The sequence below is a fragment of the Euprymna scolopes genome, chromosome 16 (assembly GCF_053919585.1).
Source record: "Euprymna scolopes isolate OS-2025 chromosome 16, ASM5391958v1, whole genome shotgun sequence".
Classification (NCBI taxonomy): domain Eukaryota; kingdom Metazoa; phylum Mollusca; class Cephalopoda; order Sepiida; family Sepiolidae; genus Euprymna; species Euprymna scolopes.
In genome coordinates, this window is record NC_136497.1 from 40,596,633 (window position 1) to 40,620,387 (window position 23,755).

At 33.7% G+C, this 23,755-nt stretch overlaps 1 protein-coding gene across 4 annotated transcripts in view; it reads left to right on the forward strand.

Annotated features, from left to right (window-relative positions):
- The window catches only part of LOC145295921 (uncharacterized), a 299,082-nt gene that overhangs the window by 263,233 nt on the left and 12,094 nt on the right, over positions 1-23,755 (forward strand). For all 4 annotated transcript variants that reach the window (XM_080141733.1, XM_080141734.1, XM_080141735.1 and 1 more), the window contains one exon: positions 21,051-22,683. In XM_080141733.1, the coding sequence (XP_079997859.1) occupies positions 21,051-22,683 (1,633 nt within the window). The remainder of the gene's footprint in view (positions 1-21,050; positions 22,684-23,755) is intronic.

Here is a 23,755-nt window from a genome sequence, read left to right on the forward strand (position 1 = left end):
TCCTTTTGCATTTCCAATGCTTTTTTATTCTTGTATATATAGATTTCATGCTATTTTCTGAATTAAGAAAAACTGATGAGGTTGTTGGATTGAGTAACCCTGATATGTATTTAAAATGATTAACATCAATTATGTAACTTAGATTAATTGATTTGCATGTTTTTAAAATATAGTGTGCAACAATATTCATGCCCATCAATAGTTTGTATTATTAACATTAATAACCAGTATATTTGTCCAGCTAGTATATATCCATATAATACTAAAATTGATAATCTTGTTTGCATTTTTTCACACATTCTAATGCATTCAATGCGCAAATACAAAATGGGAATAGAGAGAGGACTAGTACTATCAATCACATAAGGAAGGGTGTATAGATAATGGATCAACTCGTTTTCTGGCTGGTCAATTAACAAAACAGACATCAATATATTTTTATTCAGCATAAAGATTGTTTGAAACAGTGCAACTGTCTAGTTTTTGTAACTAACATCTTCAAAGCTTATTCATAAAAACTTGATAATTTCCCTTGAACTGAAAAACAATAGTAACTTCATTATCTCTGAATGTGCTTTTAAAATATCTATTCATATCTTCATGATTGGTTATGAATACAAATGTATTACAAATACAAATGTATGTACCATTTAACACCTTTATCCAGTGGGTCACAAGTCATTTAGTGAAAAATGAAATTCCTGAAGTTTTTATATATATATATATATATATATATATATATATATATGATTACTTAATTTAATCACATAAATTAATATACGAACGTATAAATTTATACGTAAACTTGAAGTATTTACTTCAACAGTGCTCAATATGTAGAGCTAGGTAGTAAGTTATAAAATATATATGGCAATTAAGCTACACAGAATATTCCACGTTTCATCCATGCTAGGATTCATCAGGCTTATATATATATATATATATATATATATATATATATATATATATATATATATATATATATATATATAGTAAAATTTTTAAATGACTATAAAGTTCTATTTAAATAAGACTGCATATTATGTGTATTTTGTGATGGAAAAGTTAGTTAAAACTTGTCTGTAACCAATGGACAGACAACTTCTGAAGAGGTGTGGGCACATTTATAAATAAGGCATATTCAAGAAAATATTTTTCACAAAAAAGTGTAACTGGCCATCTCAGATGCATATGTGCATCTAGAAATTCTTGTACCTTTTGAGATAGATATACAATTTTAAAAAGACAAAATACATTTTTGTTAATTTAACCTTTTTTTTTTTTTTATATAAAAGTGACTGCCACAGAAACTTAGAAATTAATATTACATAATAAAATTTCTATCTATTTTATGTGAACTGCATATTTTATATTTTTCAATTTGCAAACATACTATTTTCTTCAATTTCAATTAAACAAAAGAAAAATATCTTGATGCATTAGTAAAATAGTAATATTAAAAAAAAAGTGGATTCAAAATGTTCACTTGTAATAATGCTAGAAAAAGTAACAGCCTTTTCTTGTTTTTTAAATCTAGTCAAATTAATAGAGGAAAGGAAGAAACATTCCTACTGCACATATTTAATATATCGTATAATCTTTTTTAGTGCAGGCACATATACTACTAGTATGCTTGTATTCGGGGGGGGGTGCTAAGTCACAGATGCATGTAATCATGACAACCAAAATAAAAAAGTTGTGCAAAACAAAATTAAATTCTAAAACTGAATTTATCTGAAGGAAATAACGCAAATAGAAAAAATACCCGTTTCTAACCAAAACGGTCAGGAATATCTGACAAAAGGAATGTTAAGTATCAAAGTTTTAATTTGGATATTGGTGGCAGTAGATGTATAAAAAAGGTAAAAAATATGATCTGATAATATTAATATATTAAAATTCAGCAATGTCATTTATTTACTATAAGATTAAGTTATTTTAGCTTCTCAAGAAATCACACGGCATGAGCGTGCAACCAATGAAATCAATGAGGAAAAGGATATGATTAATTGTGTAAAAGCAAATTAATATATCTAATCTTATTATATATAAGTAAATTTAATAAATACTTATATATTAAAAACTAATGCAAATGCTTATCCGAAAGCTAATAAAAGTAGATTTGTTGTTTTAGTAATCTCATAAGTCTTATTTCTGAAAATGGCACTATTGAAAATATCTCTTACTAAATAATTTCTATTGGTAAAATGGGTGGCAAGGAAGTAGATGAAAGTAAGAGGGTGAAAAATCCTTCGTCTTTAGGTACAACTAAAAAAATTAAATAATGAGTAGGATTAAATATGTCAAGTGAAGAAATAGATTTAAAGGGGTTTTAACAGAATTGCCTGAAAGCACTGAAAAAGCACATTTTCATTTGATCTACGTTTTTGTCATTCTAGTCAAAGAGGAGAATTCTCCTGTATGCTTTACAAGGCTTTTCAAAAACTAAAATGATAAAGAGCTACAAAGATGGGAGTGGTACCATTAAAACGACCAACCTTTTGTGTCCAGATTTTAGTCACCACAATTTTCAATGCATTTTTTCCAGCCTCTTTTGATGCTTTAGCCGTAAAAGTCTGGAGGATACTTTGTCACTCTTTTGTCGCCAGTTTCAAATAGACAAACCCATCTTCTAACTGGGATGATGCCAACTGCATCGGCTTTGTAAACATTCAGCAGTTGCTGGTGAATGTTGACCGATTCAGTTTTTTCTGCACAAAGAAATTCAATGATCCATTTCTGCATTCGTGACAAGGGTTGCTATCTTAGTCTCACACCATCAATATCTTTAGCAGATAGATGATGTTTTCATGTCCCGAATACATAAGTACGCTCATCATAACACTGCAATCTGCTTTGATCTATTTGGGTGAATAAAAAAAGAGTAGGAGGCATTACTTTTGGAATGCCCCTCTTATATATATATAAGATATAAAAACAATGACTGAGACTCTCTCTCTTTCTCTCTCTCTCTCTCTCTCTCTCCAAAGGACATTAGTTATGGACAAAATGTCATTATTCAATATTTTATTTGTTGCAACAGTATTTGCCCCAAAGTCTGCTTAACCTAACAAATATTGTATAACGCATTTACATATAATTCAGATGTATATGGATTGAATACTTGAAAAATAACTTTACATTTTATTTTGAAATGACAATTTCAGGGCTAGCATATAGGGTTATTTTTTATTTTTTCCCAATATTCTTAAATTTGATCATAGTTTCTTCATATTTTGCTCATTAAAATATTTGCACAACTAATTTATAAAATTAAAAGAAAAATGATTGTTTCCACAATGTTGGCTCATTCCCACATCCCCACTGTCCTTTTGCAAGGTGTCAATCACATCTATGCTTTCTATCAATTCATGATTTATTTCATGATAAAACTGCTTCTTCATTCTTCAGAAATTTTGTATTGGCTGGATGCAAACTGTGACCAACTTTTTTAAGTTTCAACATGAAATCATTTGAAAAGATTAGAATAGATTGCATATCAATGCAAGCTAAGACATTTCATATTAATGGAATGAAAGAATAAATATTAAATTATAGATTTGAATGTCTTTTCTATTTAGAGTTTGTGTGTATGACAATTAAAATAGATGTGAGCCCCATATGTGTATATCTGAATGGAAAAGCTATTGAGATTGTTGATAAATTCTGTTACTTTAATCATATTAGAGCACAAGGTGGAGCAGGTTTGAGTGCCATTGCAAGAGTTCAAAGTGAATGAAATAAGTTCAGGTAACCTGCCATCACTAACCAGCAGAGCATTACCTCTATTGATCAAGGGAATAGTGCATTAGGCATGGTTGTCTTTTGTGATTATATATAGAAATGAAACTTGACCAGTGAGGGTTGAGGACATGTGCTGCATGAAGAGACATGATATGAGAATGATACAGTGGATGTTTAATGTGAATCTTAAAGATAAGCTTGGATCTGATGTCTCCAAAGGGAGATCAAATCTGGACAATATAAGGATATGTGTGCAAAATAGATTTCATTGGTATGGCCACATTGAAAGAATGAGTTCTTTGGTTAATTGAGGTAGCAGGTTCAGTTGGCAAGGAGAGGCCAATGAAAATATTGGAGAAGCTTATAAGAATGGACTTTGGAGAAAGTGAGATAAATAAATACTTGCTAAGATAGATTAGTTTCAAAGTCAATTTCTAAATGCAATCCAACCAATGCTAGCATTTAAAATGGACATTAAATTGAATATGATGATGACTTTGTTTTTTCTTATGTGAATCTTATACATAATCAAAGAAAATCTTTTTATTGATCATTACTGAGTCAATTTATAATAAATAGCTTTGACAGCAGTTGTGCTATATTTAGTGCTTATTTAAAAAGCAACAAAAACACTCAATAATTTATTTTTGTCAAAAGAAACTTTTTTTCTTTTTTTTTTCACAAAGGAGACCACTTATCAAGGCCTTGAGGCCACTCAAGGATGAGAGTTAATGAGTGGACAGTAGTCAATGGAATGATATCATAATTGTTAGTAGCAGAAATTTCGTAAATTGGATTACTTAAGAGGACAACTCATAAAGAACTTGTTCATGTTGGACTTGAAGATTATCATATTGTAGTCAGCTGGAAAGTAGGGAAACAGAAGAGTTCCACAGGCATGCAGTACTAAGAAAGAAGCTCTGTTCATGGAATCTACGTTTAGGTTTAGGCACAGATAAAAAGTGCGGGAAATCATTGATAATGGTTTCAGCTAAACAAGTGTTTTTCATGAAAGCTTGGCAAGAAGAGACCATAGATTGGAGCTCAGATTAGCACTTGCCATGGAAATAATAATAAAGCATAGATAGGTATACACTGTCTTTTCTGTGGCAAAGGGGTTGCAAGGAAGATAAAAGAGCATCCTCCACTAAGCTATGAAGTCTATTTTGAACTCTGTCAAGGCAGGATAAGCTGCTTCTAGCAGCTTCTGCCCAGATGTGGCAACAGTACTCCATCCTTGAATGTTCTTGGCTCTTATAGAGGTAAAGAATTGCAGCGGCAGTGAGATATCTACTGGAACGATAGAATGATAACACCATTTTTCCAGCGACGTTGGCAACAGATTTGATGTACATGTTTCATTTCAGATCAGGAGTAAAATTCAAACATAGAAGCTTGTTAAAACATGGAGCCTCCCCAAAATGAGAACTATTCATTTCAATTGATATCAGACGGGAATCAGAGCATTGATGATGATAGAAGCTTGGTTTAAAAATAACCAGTTACCTCTTTCCACCACATGCTCAAGATCAGAGAAGAGAGAATCAGAACTTGGTCATTTACAGCCTTTGAAGTGTTGCCATAGATGATAGTGTTGTCAGCATAAATGTCTATGAATGATCTTAGGATTCAAGCTTGACTCAACTGTTAAATATGATTTAACATTCAAAATGTTTTCTATTATAAACGCATCAACTAAAATTATTTTTACTGATTATGATGAATGTTAAGCAGAACTCTTTAATATAAGCAAATACAACATACCTTTACTGTAAACTATATACACATGCATTTACAGGAGTTTCTATGTAATATATATATGATGAAAATTATGCAAGTAATATTCCAATGCAAGATATATGTACATATATAATGTTATGAAAATATACTACAATTAAACTACACAGAATCTTTAGCATTTCATTTTCTGTTGAAGTCACTACTGAAAATTTATATATAAACTATCTATAAAATCTTATGTACATGCATGAATAATCTTCTATAATATAAAGCTGAACGTCTGTGTGTGTGTGTGTGTGTCTGGTCACGAATAGGCTCCTATATGGTTGACTATTATAGAAAACTGATCACATATAATAATAGATGATGTATCGAGACACAGAAATGGGTATGTTTTATCTGGCATAATGATGATTCATTAAAATTGTGGGGTGTGCGTACACGCTTTGTCCACAAAGTTTGGAATTAAAAAATTAAAAAACATTTACAGGTGTTTTTGATATAGATGTACATAATAATACTTTGATAAGTATGTTTTAACTTAAATAGGGATGGTATAATAAAATTGTGGGGTCTTCATTCGTGCCTGGCCTCCATAGAATGGAAATAGGCACACACTTTAATAAAGACTTTTCATATTATCTGCGTAAGTATACTTTGATAATTATGTTTCAGTTTGAAGAAATATGGTATAATAAAATTATGGTGTGTTCGTTCGCGCCTGACCTCCATAGAAGAGAAGTATGTCACAAAGTTTAACAAGGTTTTTTAATATAGATCCACAGAATATTGTGATAAGTGTTTCAGTGTGAATAGGTATGGTATAATAAATTATGGGGTTTATCTATTTTATTTTTATTTTCATCATATTTTGCTTTGGTTTTGATACCCCCAAATTCGAAGCTGTCTCTTTACAATCCTTCCTTTTCATAACCTATCATACTTTCATAAATCAGAGTCCATTTTATGTAGGCTGTTTTTGAACCCAGTCAACGATGGGTACTTTTGCTAGTTATATATGTAAATCTGGTATAACAAATTTTTATATAAAAAGGGATTTCAGTTTATAGTATTTTCAGTATGCTATATACCTTCTTCAGGTATGCAAAATCTATGAGAAAAATTGTGCTTGTGCCAGAGAATCCATTACAAAAGAATAGGGAATTATAATTAACTAGCGGGGGGTACCCGGCGTTGCCTGGGTGTTTAGAGGTGTGTGTGCTCGGGCGGTGGGGGGTAATCAAAACATAAGAATAAGCGAAGTAAATATTTTTTAATATTAAATAAAAATTAAATATTATATAAAAAAAAAAGTTAAAACTTAAAAAAATCGAAAAAAAAAACACAAAAAAAACTACCATAAGGCAAACAAATGATGTTAAATGTAAAAATCAGAAAAACAAAAAAGAAAATAGAAAAACGAACGTTAAAACTTCTTTAAAAAATCTGAAAAATACCCCTCACACCCACCAAAAAAAAAAGACGTGTGAAATGGCTTAAATAAGCCTGTTTCAATATTAAAATTTAAAAAATCAGTGGGGACCCAGCGTTGCCCGGGTGTTTTTGGGTGTGTGTGGTCGGTCCGGGGTGGGAGGTGTTAATGTAAACCTAAGAATAATCGAAGTAAAAAAAAAAAACAGAAAAACGAATGTTAGGTGAAAGATGGTTTAAATAACCCTGCTTCAATATTAAAATTAAAAAAATCGAAAAAAAAAACATCTCGCACCACAATTCGAACCCAAAACCTTTAGATAATGACCCAGCGCTCTAACCAACTGACCTAAAACGACATATACAAAATTAGATCATTTTTTTAATCTTTAAACTAAATCAGTTTACAACGTCGTATGACGCGTGCGTAGAAGCAACATCGTCATGAGAGGACGGTTTTTGCTGACACCCCCACCCCCTGTAGAAAAGTGCTGATTTCAGGATGAAAAAATTAACGTTTTTGGCAAATTTTTCAATATTTGTCGGGCGAAGGATGGAGCTTTCATATGAGACCAAATTTGTGAATTTTTGTTCTGTCTGTCGAATGTTTTTAGCAGACATACAAACACACAGACACATACATACATACATACAAACACACATACATTTTCGCTTTTATATATATACTAGCGAGGGGTACCCGGCGTTGCCCAGGTGTTTTTCGGGATATGTGAAAAAAACCCGAAAATGTGAAGAAAAAAAAAACGAAGCCTTCACGACGTGCAGTTGGAAAATAGTAAAGTGTTAAAAAAAAACAGATGCGCGTTTTTGATTGACATGACTGCGATAGGTATTCAGCAGTTACGATTTTGTGCGGGACAGTTTTGAATGAGGTGAATAAATCGGTTTGTTTGTTTTTAAAAACCTGCTCCTTGTTTATTAGGAGGAGCAAAATGAAAGCTACAGTCTGATATGATGAAGTCGACATTGAACAAACGTTACTTAGCTCTCTTGAGACAACTGGCTTTCGGCCTGTGATTAGAGTCGAGTTTCGCTTTTTTTTATACCGAAAACTGAATGTAACGCGTGGCGATGCGGGGAAATGTGGAATAATTAACGTTTGAAAGTCAATAAAATTAAATAGACAGGCGAGCTCCGTGGATAACTCTCATCTATTACAATTTATAGATGATATAAAAAGTTTTAAGAAGTTGTGAACCGAGCAAGCACTTCTCTGAAAGAAGCCTTTTGTGGACATCGAGGAAAAGCGTACATACATACACACATACATTTTCGCTTTTATATATATAGACTAGCGAGGAGTACCCGGCGTTGCCCAGGTGTTTGAGGTGTGTGTGGTGTTAAATAAAAAAGAAACGGGGGGGGGGGGATCGAAGCCGTGAGGCGGAGTTTGAAAATAAAATCGGCCAGCCAGAATGAAGCATTGTTATAAGCGAATAAGTGAAAGATGTTTGAAAGTCGTTGAGCGTTATGACGATGTAAGCATTGTTATAAGCGAAGTAAGAAAAGAAAACAACATTTTAATTAAGAGGGGGGGGTAATCAAAACATCGAAAAAACACAAAAAAAACTAACTTAAGGCAAACGAACGATGAAAAACGAACACGTGAAAAATGGCTTAAATAAGCCTGTTTCGATATTAAAATTTAAAAATTGGTGGGTACCCGGGTGTTTTGGGGTGTTGCTAAGAATAAGCGAAGTAAAAAAAAACAAAAAAAAACAGGAAAACAAACGTTACGTGAAAAATGGCTTAAATAATACAGGGTTCAATATTTAAATTTAAAAAATCAAAAAAAAAAAAAAAACATCTCACACCACAATTCGAACCCAAAACGTTTAGATGATGAACCAAGGCATTAACTACCTGAGCTAAAGCGACGTATATGAAATTTGTTCGGATTTTCAACTATTTAAAGTAAATCAGGTCACGACATCATGATGTCATCTGACGCATGCGTTGTTGACCCCCCCCCTGTCGAAAATTGTTGATTTCAGGGTGAAAAAGTTAACGTTTTTTTCTCTCTCTCTCTCTCTCTCTCTCTCTCTCTCTGTTTGTGTCTCTCTCTCTCCCTCCCTCTCTCTCTCACACTTCGTCTTCCTTACTCTAAAGAGTGTTACTAAAAAAGAAAATGGCGTCTGGGTTTGTTTTTTTGTAAAAACTTTGATCGTTAATATTTTTTGTAAGCGTATTTTTTTTTACTTCACATTTTTGGCTTATTTTTCGTTTAACTATCGTATCTAACTAATAACTTTGGTAACATTGTCATAGCGTAGAAGTTCATAGTTTAACTTGTGTGAGGGTTAAATTTTTTTTTACCGATAACAATGTTTTTTAAATTCAGACTGCCATTACAGCTTGCTTACATCAAGATTACGTGACATGACTCAGCGGGTTTTAAATACAAGTTGACCCAAAATAAACGGCCTCGTGTATACTTTATGTAGAAGAGTTGGCGCCCATATTTTTTTGGGGCAGTTATAAATCGATTTAAAAATATGTAATGTTTAACATTAAAATGTCACTTTTTTGGGCCCCCCCCCCCTTCAGAAAATCGATCGGTTGACGCACTTCTGATGATCCTTTTGGGCCAATTTTTCGATATTTGTCGTCCGGAGGGTGGGGCTTTCATATGAGACCAAGTTTGTGAATTTTTGTTCCGTCGGTCAAAAGTTTTTAGCAGACATGATGATTGCAACGTCTTGTCAGACGAGTGCCACTCCCTCAGACATTTAAAATCCATGAGCCCAAATGCCTGAGGGAGTATCTATACAAATATGATGTTACAGAGTCTTAGCTTTGTACGACAGCTAAGTCTCTCTCTCTCGGTTCAAAATGTTGAGATCCAGCAACAAGCAAGAGCAAGATAGCCAGCAACAAATTAAACTGCAGACCAGCTTAATGCGGGTAATGGTCTTCTGCTTTGTTTTTTTAAATCAGAGATTTGCTTCTCCTAGAAAGGTTGCCTTCACCACGGCTTACGGGAGCCCTCTCCACCCCAATACACATATACACACACACAAATATACACGGTGCTAGTTGGCCGTTGACCCAGAAAAGAGTTTATTCGCCCTTTGGAAGGTCTTGTTTTTAATCAAAACATTGAGAAAAAAAACTAACGTAAGGAACAAAAAAGAAAAGAGAAAAACGAACATTATGTGAAAAATGGCTTAAATAAGCCTGTTTCGATATTAAAATTTAAAAAATCGGTGGGTACCCGGGTGTTTTGGGGTGTGTGGTCGGGGGGTGGATAAGCGAAGTAAAAAAGAAAAACAGAAAAACGAACGTTATGTGAAAAATGGCTTAAATAACACTGGTTCAATATTTAAATTTAAAAAAAAAAAAAAAAAAAAAGACATCACCACGATTCGAGCCCAAAACGTTTAGATAACGAACCAACGCGCTAATCAACTGAGCTAACGCGACATACATGAAATTTAGTCATTTTTGTTTCAACTATTTAAAGTAAATCAGGTCATGACGTCATCTGACGCATGCGTAGAACCGGTCGTCGTCACGAGAGGACCGTTTTTGTTGATCCTCCACCTGTCGCAAATTGTCGATTCCGGGGTGAAAAATTGAACATTTTTGGCCAATTTTTCGATATTTTTCGAACGAAGGTTGGAGCTTCAATATGATTCCGAGTTTGTGAATTTTCGTTGTCTGTCGAAAGTTTTTAGCGGACACACAAACACACATATATTTTCGTTTTTATGTTTATAGATGACTAGCGAGGGGTAGCCAGCGTTGCCCGGGTGTTAGTAGGTGTGTGTGAAAAAAAACCAAAGCCTTGACGCGCATAGTAAAATGTGAAAAAAAAACGAAGCCTCGACGTGCAGTTGGAAAATAGTAAAGTGTGAAAAAAAAACAGGTGCGCGTTTTTGACGAGTTATTGACGTGACGGCGATAGCTATTCAGCAGTTAGCATTTTGTGCGGGACAGTTTTTAATGAGGTCAATAAATCGGTTTGTTTGTTTTTAAAAACCTGCTCCCTGTTTATTAGGGGGATCATCTCGTCTCGAAATGAAAGCTACCGTCTGATATGACGAAGTCGACATTGACCAAACGTTACTTAGCTTTCTAGAGACCACTGGCTTTCGGCCAGTAATTAGTCGAGTTTCACTTTTTTTTATACCGAAAACCGAATGTAACGCGTGCCAATCGGAACATGTCGAATAATTAACGTTTGAAAATCAATAAAATTAAATAGACAGGCGAGCTCCGTAGTTAACTCTGAGATATTACAATTTATAGATGATATAAAAAGTTTTAAGAAGTTGTGAACCGAGCGACCGCTTCTCTGAAAGAAGCCTTTTGTAGGCATACACAAAAAGCGAACATACATACACCCATTTTCGCTTTTATATATATAGATAAAGAAAACGGAAAATAATTTCTGGTGACCTGTGTTCAAAAGGACTTTTTTTATTTAACTGTTTTAACTTTGTAACCTTTCTGTGAGAAAGCTTGATTTTATAGTAATTCTTATTTTCAAATACAAAATATGCAGTATCTATTACATCTTATTAATGAATCATAATTCTTTTTCTTTTAGAATGCTTGTTATTCTTCTTCAGCGCTTGAACTTTATTATAAAGATGGTCAAAACAACAGTAGGCAGCCAGAGTGGAGGGAGTTTTTTTTTTTTTTTTTTTTTTTTTAAGAGCGGTAGTAGTCAAGAAGGTTCAAACCGAACCCGTGATGCAAAGGCGGAAAAGAAAGTGAAAGAAAATATCTGACGTCTTACCAATGCTCCATGACGCGACCGGAAGTCGAAAGCATTCAAATTAAGCAAAGTCAATCTAACTGATATGATGACTTCCAAAAATGACCTCTCAAAAACCCTCTCCTTGTAGAAAACTGCCCAGTTTAGGGTGAAAGAATTAATGCTTTTGGCCAATTTTTTGATATTTGTCGTCCGAAGGGTTGAGCTTGGAAATCATTAATTTCTGGAGATTTTCAGTGGCATATTCTGATTTTTTACACAAATGTACATTTATATGGCAAATTTCATTGCTTTATCTTGTGTTTTAACAAAGATATAACATTTTTATTGAAAAAGAAGTATAAAAAAAACATGACAAAACATAGTCTTAAAGAGGGAAAAAATATCCAAATGTGTGAGGCACAAAAATAGTCATAACTTTATTTTTGGTCAGGTTAAAAATTTAAAGATTCAGAAATTATCAAGCTCTTTCTATGTTATTATTGAGACACTTGAAGCATTTCAAGGTTTTCATGTGTATTGCTAAATAAAACTTAATAATTTATATAAGTTATAGTGAAAAAGAAATCTCTAAATGAATAAAAATTACAAAATACTTGCAATTGTAAATTACTGACAATAGAGTGATTTATTATTTCCATCTAATTTATATGAATAAAAATATTTAACTGCTAATCTATATAATTATAAAACTCAAATGACCTTGTAACTTGTGTTTTAACCAACATCCGGTTTACGACTTCCGGTTCCGCACGCGTACATAAACAAATAATCAATGCGACAATAAAACATTGTCTTACTGTGTACGTTTTCAGCGTCCCAATTGTTTTTTTTTTGTTTTGTTTTCGCATTTATATTATCCAAATAAACAATTGTTAATACTTTCTGCATTTTTTTTTTACATTGTTCATTTCTGTATTACGTTTGTTATTTTAATGCAATTTTCTTACAAATAAATCTACTTTAACCTGTTGACAACCATAATCGCATTTTACAACAGCGATTTACCCACAGCCTCCATTTTTTTTTACAAAATTTATTCTGGCCCTGTCGGTGGGGCATTAGAATACGCAGACTGCCCCCCTGCAGAGGGTAACTATATCCAATGGTGAGGCCCCAACTTGCAGGCTTTGGGGAGTGTGGAGCCACCCTTTAATTGCCATTGCTCCCAGGTCCACTCTGACCCGGAGTGGTAATACCTATTAGGGTCCCAACTATGGGTTAAATAGAAACTGACTTGCAAAAAACAAATATGTTCTATTAAAAAAATTTTCTTCAAAATCTCCGGATCCAGCATTAAATAACCTGAAAAGGGTTGATATGCCATAAAACAAAAACAACCTACAGACTTTAAAAAATATACTCCATTAAAAATCGTTCCTCAAAATAACTAGATTCGGCATTAAATAACCTGAAAAAGGTTGATATACCGTAAAACAACCAACCAAAAAAAAAAAAATTTATTCTCCATTTTTTAATACACCTTTCTTAAAAAACATTTATACATTTTCTTCTACACTGCCAACATAAATAAATGACCCCAAAAATGTTTTTTTTAATTTGCGTTACTAATAATCAATGCGACAATAAAATGTATTGTTTTAGTGTACGTCCCAATTGTTTTTTTGTTTTTTGTTTTTTCACGTTTAAATTAAGATATATCAAAATTTGAATTTAACTTTAAGTATTATGGTATCTGTTCAGTGCACATTTACCTATAAGTATGGCAAACCACTTATAATTCAATAGCTGTAAGTTTTTTTTTTCAAAAATAAACAGTTATAAACAGAAGGACTCATAGAAATCTATCTATATTCTTTTTTTTCATTTTAATATACTTTCATAGAAATGTTTCTGTTATGTCCAAAAAAAAAAAACTATTTTCTTTGTTACAAGTGTCACACTCGTACATTAATTCTATAGCTAATATAACATACTGACCCAACGGGTCACGGGTAGTCTAGTTTATTAATAAATGTAGGAATATATTATTTACTATTAGATAAATTTGCTGCTGATACCAAAGATGGCATCCCTCAGAAAAATATTCCTAGTTGGATAAAGTATTTCTTGAAAAGAACTTAGATTGATTTACATATTTTTTCAAAGACCTGGCAATTCTGAATTAAATATTTTGTAGATGACAAATTAAAAGAAATAGATCAGCTACACTTTATGTAGATATCTTTCCAAATGAGAAGATATTTTTTAAATCTTTCATTTATTTTGATAATTTTTTAAATTATCATAATTTTGACTTTTTAATATTAAAATTTAATCTAGGTCTTATGACATAAATATAAAGAATGAGTAGAAATGGCATGCTTTAATTTTATCTTTGCCTTATACTATCCGAATTTAATTTTAATACATCTGTCCATCAGTCACAAGATTTTTAAGTCATAAATACATTGTGGAATTTTGAAACATATCTTAAATACTTTCAGAAATGGAGTAGATTGCATTAATATTTCTTAATTTTTTAGATGAGGATTGATTATTTGTTTATTGCTCTCATTTTGAGTTTTTCTTGAAACATTTTAGGCAATGTAACCTCTGACCTTCAAGTGTATCTTGTCGAAGTCTATGAATCTCTATTGAATTTCAAACAGAAACTTTTACTTGATCCACTTAGGTAACATGCTCTTGTTCCATCAGCCAAGTAATTTGTATTTATATTATTATTATTGCCTGCACTGAGGATTGACCCTTCAACCTCCAGAAGAGTGTCATTTAAAACTGAGTTTTATTTAGTACTGACTACGTATAGAAGGAAAAGGGAAATATTTACCCTTATTGGAAAACGTAAAATGTTATAGACAAAAGAATGGTGGAGAGTAAGAAGACTCGAAGAAGCAGTGCTTATGTTGGATGACAATGACCTACTAAGCAGACTTTGTATTGAATTTAATGCAAGGTGGAAGCCATCTATAAATATAAAAGCGAAAATGTGTGTTTGTGTGTATGTTTGTATATTTGTATGTGTGTTTGTGTGTCCGCTAAAAACTTTTAAGCCATTTTTCATGTGTTCATTTTTCTGTTTTCTTTTTTGCTTTTTCCGATTTTTACATTTAACATCGTTTGTTTGCCTTACGTTAGTTTTTTTTTTTTTGTTTTTTTTCTCGATGTTTTGATCCCCCCCCCCCCGCTTAAGTTTTAATGTTGTTTTCTTTTTTTACTTCGCTTATAACAAACAAACCTGGTCATTGACCTCTTTTGCTGAATAGCTATTGCTTCCGTCGTCGTTGTAACGCTCGACGACTTCCATGCGCACACCTGTCAATTTGGTTATTACTTAAATAAATTCAAACATCTTTCAGTAACTCATTCTGGCTGGCCGATTTTATTTTCAAACTTCGCCTCAGTGCTTCGGGTTCGATCCTACCAACTCCCCCCCCCCCCCCGATTTATTTTTTATTTAACAGCACACACACCTCCAAACACCCAGGCAACGCCGGGTACCCCCGCTAGTTAATTATAAATAGACTACATCCTCTGGATTCAGACAGACCTAACAATATTGATACGAATAAATTGCAATTAAAACTTATTTCTTCAATATATTTTTGGTCCCCCGATTTATCAGAGAGGGACCTATGTTTTCAGTGGCATCCGTTATTCCAGACGCTTGCCAGATAACCGTCCATTAGTTTTTCCTAAAATTTTACCACAAATTGTATTTTATTAAATAGATGTGCACAGTAAAAAATTTTTGCAAAAATTTCTGTTGTGTCCCCAGGGATTCGAAAGAGGTCAAAAATGGCCAAAAATGACATGTTTTACCCCATAACTTTTGATCCATCCATTATATTTTTCTGAAACTTGGCCAAATATTAGTAATTGTCTGTATTTTTTTTTTTTTTTTTTTTTTTTTTTTTTTTTGAGATGTGTTGTTTTCATTGATTGAGATTGTCGGACTGACTTCCTCATCTTGGTTGTTATTGTCACAACGTTTCGTCCGTTTTGCCCTCCGGCCTTCGTCAGGTGAACGGTTTGTTAGGAGTCTCGAACCCAACCCTTTATTATTATTACGGGGGTACCGTGTTCGGACTCCAGCTAGGCTTTGGGACATAGTTGCTGATTCTCTGTTTTTCAATGTTACTTGAAATGTGTCCTAGTGACATATGGCCGAGTGGTCCTAGACGTTGTATCAAAGTTTACAGTTACCCAAAGGTGCTGAGTTCAATCCTGAACGAAGGCAGTGAAAAAAGTAACATTGAAAACAGAATCAGCAACTATGTCCCAAAGCCTAGCTGGAGTCCGAACACGGTACCCCCGTAATAATAATAAAGGGTTGGGTTCGAGACTCCTAACAAACCGTTCACCTGACGAAGGCCGGAGGGCAAAACGGACGAAACGTTGTGACAATAACAACCAAGATGAGGAAGTCAGTCCGACAATCTCAATCATTGGCCAAATATTGTTCTTAATATAAATCCAGTATGGGTGACCATGGCAAAATTCTGGACTTTTAGTGCTAAAAACGCCCCTTTTTGTGGCTCTTTTCCATATTTCTCGACAAAAACTTAATATGTCTGACTATATAGTGGTTTTTCACGGTGGTTAACTCAAATATACATGTGTTAAGGCCTGAAACTACACTGTTATCCATTTACACTGGGATTCGGCATTCCCAGAGGCTCAAAAGAGGTCAAAAATGCTTCGCCCCATAGCATTTGATCTATCCATTAGATTTTCCTGAAACTTGTCCAAACTGTGGAGGCCATTGTTCTTAATATAAATTCAGTATGAGTGACCCTGGCAAAATTCTGGTTCACATCCCTCTGGGATTTTTACGGCTAAAAAACATGCCTTTTTGGAGCTCTTTTTTCATATTACACAAAAACTTGATATGTATGTCTATATAGTGGTTTTCCATGGTGCTGAATTCAAATATACATGTTTTAAGGCATGAAACTGCACCGTTTGTCCATTTTCACTAGGATTCGGCATTCCCAGGAGCTCAAATGGGTCATAAATACTCCAAAATTGCAAAAAATGACACTTTTTACCCCATAACTTTTGCCATATCCATAAGATTTTTTTGAAACTTGGCGAAAATGTGAAGGTAATGTTGGCCCTTCATACTTCTCACATTCATCATTTCTTCACTATTTTTTGTGACGTCATCTCACATGCAGCACCAGAGGGGGACCACTCACACGCGGCTTGTTTTTCATTCATTTAAATATTGGTTAGTCCTAAAACAAAGCAGTTATTATGGCTCCTTGTTTTGTTTTTTTTTTTTGTTTTTTGACCAAGATTAAAATGTATCTGTTCTCCACAAAATCAACATGACTTGACACTGGAAGTTCTTATGTAACTATCTCCCTTGAAAAAGTTTAAATTATGAATAAATAGAAAGTGTCATTTATAATCTAAGTGTATATCGTCATCATCAAAATATATATATATATCCACCAAGAAAATGGCAGATCGAATAGAATTTGGTGGTAAAGTAAAAGAATCTAACTTTGTAAATAGAGGAATCTGTCATAGATCGTTAGTAAGCTCAAAGAAAAATTGATTGATCGGAATAAGCACCATCAGAATCAACACACTTTTGCCAACACAAAACATGTGTATTTATGTCAGTAATGTAAAAATCTTGCGTTCTGGTAGTGATGAAGTTGCTTTTGATATTGCTTAGGTTTTTGGAGCATTTCTCATGCAGAAAGTTGTCAAGATGCTTGAAAAAGTAGTAATCGGTAGGTGAGAAGTCTGGAGAGTATGATGGATGATGCAGTTTCGTAGCCCAATTCGACTTCTGCAGGGTCGGTTTAGCAACATGCAGTCAGTCATTGAGGGAATTGGGCATTTTCTGTTGACTAGTGCTGGATGTTGTTGTTGAAGTTTCTGATGCATTTCGTCCATTTGTTGACAGTATTTATCTGCTGTAATGGTTCCACCTGCATTCAAAATACTGTAATGGATGAGACTGGTCCCAGACCATCAAACAGTCAGCATGACCTTCTTTTGGTGCAACTATGGAAAGTTTCATGGAGCTTTCTCGGCGTCTAACCACTGAGCTGAGCATCGCTGGTTGGTGTAAAGAACCCATTTTCATCGCAAGTCACAAACCAATTGAGAAACGGGTCGTTCTTGTTGTGTAAAAAAAAAAAAAAAAAGATGACACTTCATAACAGCATTTCTTTTAGTTTTCATTAAATTCGTGAGGCACCCAATCATCAAGTTTTTTAATCTTTCCAATCTCTCTCAAGTGGTTGGAAATTGTATATGTTACGTCTAATTCAGAAGCAAATTCTCAGTTGTGCATGGATTGACTTGACTAAGGTTCTTAATTGATCATTGTCAACATCCGATAGCCGATCACTATGCTCATCATCTTCAAGACTCGTCGCCAGCATGAAATTTCTTAAATCACCATTGTGCTGTGCATTCAATAGTCGTTGCTTGGTCAAATGCTTCATTGATATCGCAAACTGCTTCAGCAGCTTTTCGGCCTAGCTGTAATTGAAATAAGAAAATTGTGCAAATTTGCTTTTTTTCCATCTTGTATTCAACGTTCTGAAAAGAAGACATAATTGTTTTAAAACGATTGTAATTTAAAGGATTAGATAGACCGAAAAATGCTCCTTAAAATGATATATAAAATAAAGGTATTATAACGAAAACGTATTTGAAATCCAAATTAAAAATTCCGCTTTTCAACCTACTATATATGACGTATTGAAGTTATCTTATGTGTTTCTGGAAAAAATTCACGGCATTCAACAAAATTCAAGTTATTTTCACAATTTTTTTATGCTTTTCTTTTTACCTGGATGTTACTAAGTTTTTATCTGGTTACTATTATCTCTAAAGGCGGGAGCATTTATGATAACTTAGATTTGGTTCGAGTATGTTGTGGATATTCTCCAGAAACGTAAGATTTTTAGGTCTTGAAACCGACATAAACTTACAGTATGATATAATTTATTTTGTTTTTTTGTAGCTCTATTGTAATTTTTTGTAAATTGTTAGATAGTATATTTATTTGAAGTATATTTTAAAATTTACTGCAAATGTAAACAATAGAAGAATGAACAGAAATTAGTCAAAACAAGCAGATATTGGTTCCTTTTATATTTGTTACATTGTTGACATTCAAATTTTCACTTCAATACAATTATGCAATAATCCCCCACTTGCAAAGGTGGCTTTTATTGTATTACTTAGTTGATTGCCCAGCATTGCCCGGTCATAAAATACACTTAAATATGATATTTTCATTAATGCAGATTTTGTATTTATTATATTATATTGGACCCAATATATAATAATGATTTAAATTAAAAGAAAAAAAAAAAAATAATTCGTGCGCCACCACCGAGAATCAAAACTAAAACATTAAGCTTACGATTTACTTTTTCCTTTGATGTTAATGCCTGAGCTATGAAAACATGTTTTCCATTACATTATGCATGCATATTCCTAATGCCGTTGTTCGACCATCACCTGAAAAATTCAATTTTTTTTATATTTTTACACTTTTGCACCAATTTTCTCTGGCTAAAACCCAAATATAAAGTTTTGCATGGGTTTGAATAGCCTATATATTAAGTTTCATGTCTGCAAACCAAAAACTCTAGGAGGAGTTTGGTAGACAAAATTTCTTAAACAAATATAGATAGATATACATAAATATATATAGAAAGAGGTTTGTGTTTACTATAACCATTTTACGTAAATAATTACATAAGTATAAATCATGTAGAATACCTGCATGAATATAATTACACGTAATAGTTTACTAAAGATGATCATACCTTAAGAAAACTGAAAAAACTAATAGAGAATTAAAATGAATATTTAAAAGAATATGCAAATTAGCTAGATTTTTTGCAGATGAATGCAATTCCACAACCCATATAAAACAAAGTTGTATTCTCTTTTTAAATAAACGGGGAAAAAGGTTCGCTTTTTTTCTTCTTGGTCTTCGGGTCAAGATCTTTTTTCTGTTATCAAAGTGTAGTATCTGTTCCGGCAGATACTGCAATCAAAAACATATGACCCTTGCTCTTGAGCAATCAGTTTTGGTCAATGTAGGGGAAACGTTTCATACCAATTGTCACTATCCAGTTCCCTCTTGGGGGTGATCCTGGATATGACCTTAAATTATATCCAGTGGTGAGGCCCCAGATTGCGGGCTTTGGGGAGTGTGGAGCCACCCTTTAATTGCCATTGCTCCCAGGTCCACTCTGACCCGGAGTGGTAGTACCTGTTAAGGTCCCAACTATGAGTTAAATAGAAGCCGACTTGAAAACAACAAATATATTCTATTAAAAAAATTTTCTTCAAAATCTTTGGATTTGGCATTAAATAACCTGAAAAGGGTTTATAGGCCATAAAACAACCAAACCAAACCCTCTTGGAGGAATTGGTCCCCCCTCCCCCCACTCTCCGCATTAAAAAACAGCCTTGTGCGTAATTTTCTCAGTAGGGAAGCAAATAAAATAACTAAATAAATAGAAAAAAGTTTTTAATATGAATTATCAATATACAAAAAAATAATTTATAGGAGCATAGATTTAAGTGGTTTGAGAAATAGAATTTTCAGAAATTCAAGAAATCCACAACCACAAAAGTATAAAAAGTGTAATAATTCCATGAAATTCAACTGAAATTAGCCTTAAAATGGTGAATCCTCACCTCTATGGATAAGACAGTGCATGTCTGAATATTATTCATAACATTTTTGGGGATGACTAACACTTTGTGTAAATTTAATTGCAGTTGGGTGTGAAATGGCAAAGCCATAACTGTATGGACAAATAGACATAAACTTGCATCATTAATATGATTTTTGAGTTAGCCGCATTACATCAACCATCATTGTTAGTAGTAATATGATTACTATTCTTTGAAAATTCTTGCATCAAATATTTTTTCATACAATTGGATTTCTTTAAATAAATGTAAGTTTCATAAAAAAACAAACTTTCATCTCTTCCTCCATGTGCCAAATGAAATTTTCATTCATGCCAAATGGATCATTTCTTATCAAGGCCAAAAGTAATTTGAAGATAGAATTAATATTTATCCTCAAGTTACTTTTGGCCTAGATAAGTGGTGATCCATTAGAAAAAAATCCTCTTTAGTATTGTCAAAGCAATATGAACCTTTTATTTGAATTTGTTCAAATAAAAATCCATGTGAATAAGAGCAGGAGATTAGGTGTGCTCCACTCTACAATAAAATTCTTGTCAAACTTTTGTGTTTCATTTGATTTGGTAAAAATATTAATAGCAAATGGAGACGGTATGTCATAATTATGAATTACGAACTGTTAATATGCATCACAAAATGCTCTATAAAAATGACTTTGTATCAGACTTGATAGAATGTAATGAAAGTATTAAACATTTTTTTCTTTTTTTGTATTTTTCAGAATGGCTTTACTACGATTCCTTTTGCTGAAAAACAACTGGTCAGTGAGGTATCTGCTTTGATAAATCAAAATAAACAACTATTGACTCGAGTTGACCAACTTGAAGTTGAAGTCCAGGAACTCGAGAAAAGACATGGTGAAATGGTCTCTGTGCAGCAACAGCAGCAAGAGGCATTACCATCAGGCTCTGAAAATCAATCATCATCATCATCATCCTCTTCCTCAACACCGGAAGATTCTGTGTGCAAAGAGGAACCGCAGAAGGAACCTGAATCAGTTACCCTCAACGATACTGAAATTGCTAAAGAACTTCCTGCCCCGGCGCTCAGTCCTGCTGTGAGGCCAGATGAGCCACCTCAGTTACCAAAGGAAGAATGTCAGAATGAAGAAGAGGAGAAAGATGAGGAAGACTATGAAGAAGATGATGACCACGACGAAGTCACAGTTGAAAAAACTGTGAAGAGTCAAGTGTATAAACCAAATGTGTTCAGTAAAAAGATTGTCTGCAAAGTTGAGGAGAAACGTGAAAAAGACAGTAAAGAAAGCAGTTCGACATCCCGTTCGCCTCGTACAAAAACAGTTGACGATCACAGAGATTTGTCTTCGTCGTCTTCATCTTCATCATCATACAAACAGACCGGATCTAGGGATGCAGTCACGATTTCAGTCGCAAAATCATCTTACAAGTCCAACTCGCATCATTCACCGGATTACAAAGAAAAGCAAAGCAACTCTCACAAGAGTTCAAGTGAATCCAAGGAAAAGAAAAACTTTTCTGGTGTGAACCGTCTTTTGAATGGTGTTGCAGCTGAGACATTGAAACATAGCGGTCAGAGCAGTTCCTCAAAAAGCAGCTACTCTGAACACAAGGTGTCTTTCACCAACGCTAAATCGCCTCTCAAATTACGAATCACCAGCAAATGTCTGGACAGCAGTGGGGATAAGATAGGACCTCCGACGTATGTGATAACACCAGTGTCTGATTCCCATCGCCGCCATTCCCCTGTCAGCCGTCCCAGTAGCCGTAGTAGTTCAGAGTCTGCTAGCCCAAACAGGGAGGAAGCTCCTCCAAACACCTGCACGTTGAAGATCAGCTCGGGGATTCTAAATCGTCAGAGCAATCTTAAAAATGCAGATTATAAAAAGTCAGGTTCACCGCATTCAAGTTCTGAGTCGCGGTACAGCCCTTTCTCTGAGTATTCCTCAGAGAACATGTCTAGCAAAAGCTCGAAAAACTACTGCTGCAAACGGTCGATTCAGTCAAAAGGCGAAACAAAAATCTCTATTCTAAAGACTTCGATGCGAGACTGTGACTTCCAAGTATCACCATCTTCCGGTAGCAGTCACTCTCATTCTCATTCACACTCTCATTCCCATTCGCATTCGAGTTCCGAGAAGCGGAAGGAGAAGCGCAGACACTCATCAGGAAAATCTCATCACAGTAGTCACAAGCATTTGTACTTGAGTGAACCTCAGAACTCAAACAAGGACTTATTAAAAGATGATCATGAAACTGTAGCATTAACGGTGCCTTCTGCACCTCTGATGGGTCAACCTCCTGCCGTGTCTTCAGATTCCTCAAGCCAATCTACTCACAGAGATCTAAGTCCACATCGGACAGGATCAAGTGGAGGTACGTGACTTTCCCTTTTTTTCCATCTTATTTCCTATTATTTGACAAATTTTATCTGTATTTGACCATGCATGGAGTATTGTCACATCTGAGCTGCAATCCTACCTTTCTTTGTTAAACTAGCAATATACATGAAAACATTGAAAATGCTTAAAATATCTCAATGGTGTACATAGAAACAGCATAATGATCTAAGAAAGAACTTGTCAGATTTTTAAAATCTGATGAAAAATAAGGAATTTATGACTATTTTTGTGCTTTAAAAAAATTATTTTTTAGATCATCAAGCTCTTTCTATGTATGCTATTACTGGGATATTTAGCCAATTTGAATCTTTGTTTATTGCTAGTTAAACTAGAAAAAAAATGATTAAGTCCATAAATTTTGTTTTGGAATTTCTTTTTAATGCATTTCCCAAAGGTGAAAATTGGGATGAGAGAGGTGAGGCATAAATTACAATATTTTTAGGTAAGGATTCAAAGGCAGTGTTTGACCAATTAGTTTATTGTAGTTATAAGAATTTATTTGCCGTAAGAAAATTTATGATAGAATCTTAATAACTGCATTCATATACTTCCTAAAACTTGCACAAGTGTTCCTCAAATATTCAGTAGAAAATTCTCTCATTCTTCTGTAAGAGAATTGATATTGCTGTGTGATGTTCTATTGATAGCACATTCTAAAAGCTACAAACAGTATAAGGTTTTAGATACAAGCTAGAAGGCAGTCATAAACATGAACTTTGATGTGCAGAGATCTTGTACTTTTTTAGCTGTTTGTGGAGCACGATCCAATGCCCATACATAATTATCCTTAGGTTGTTTGCTTTAAGCCATGGCAATACCTCATATCTCAAAGTCTTGTAGAGTAAGTATTAGCATTGATGTTTTCATCAAATTTATAGAATTTTATAGGCATTTTCTTTCTATCTGAGCCACAACACTAAAAGCCATAACTTGAGTGTGATGTTTTGTCCTGAATATGACCTTAATCTCAGTTTTAGATTTTGCAATAAATCTGTTATTTCTGCAGTTCAGAACCGCATTGACAGTGAAGATCTTTTCATCCGAGA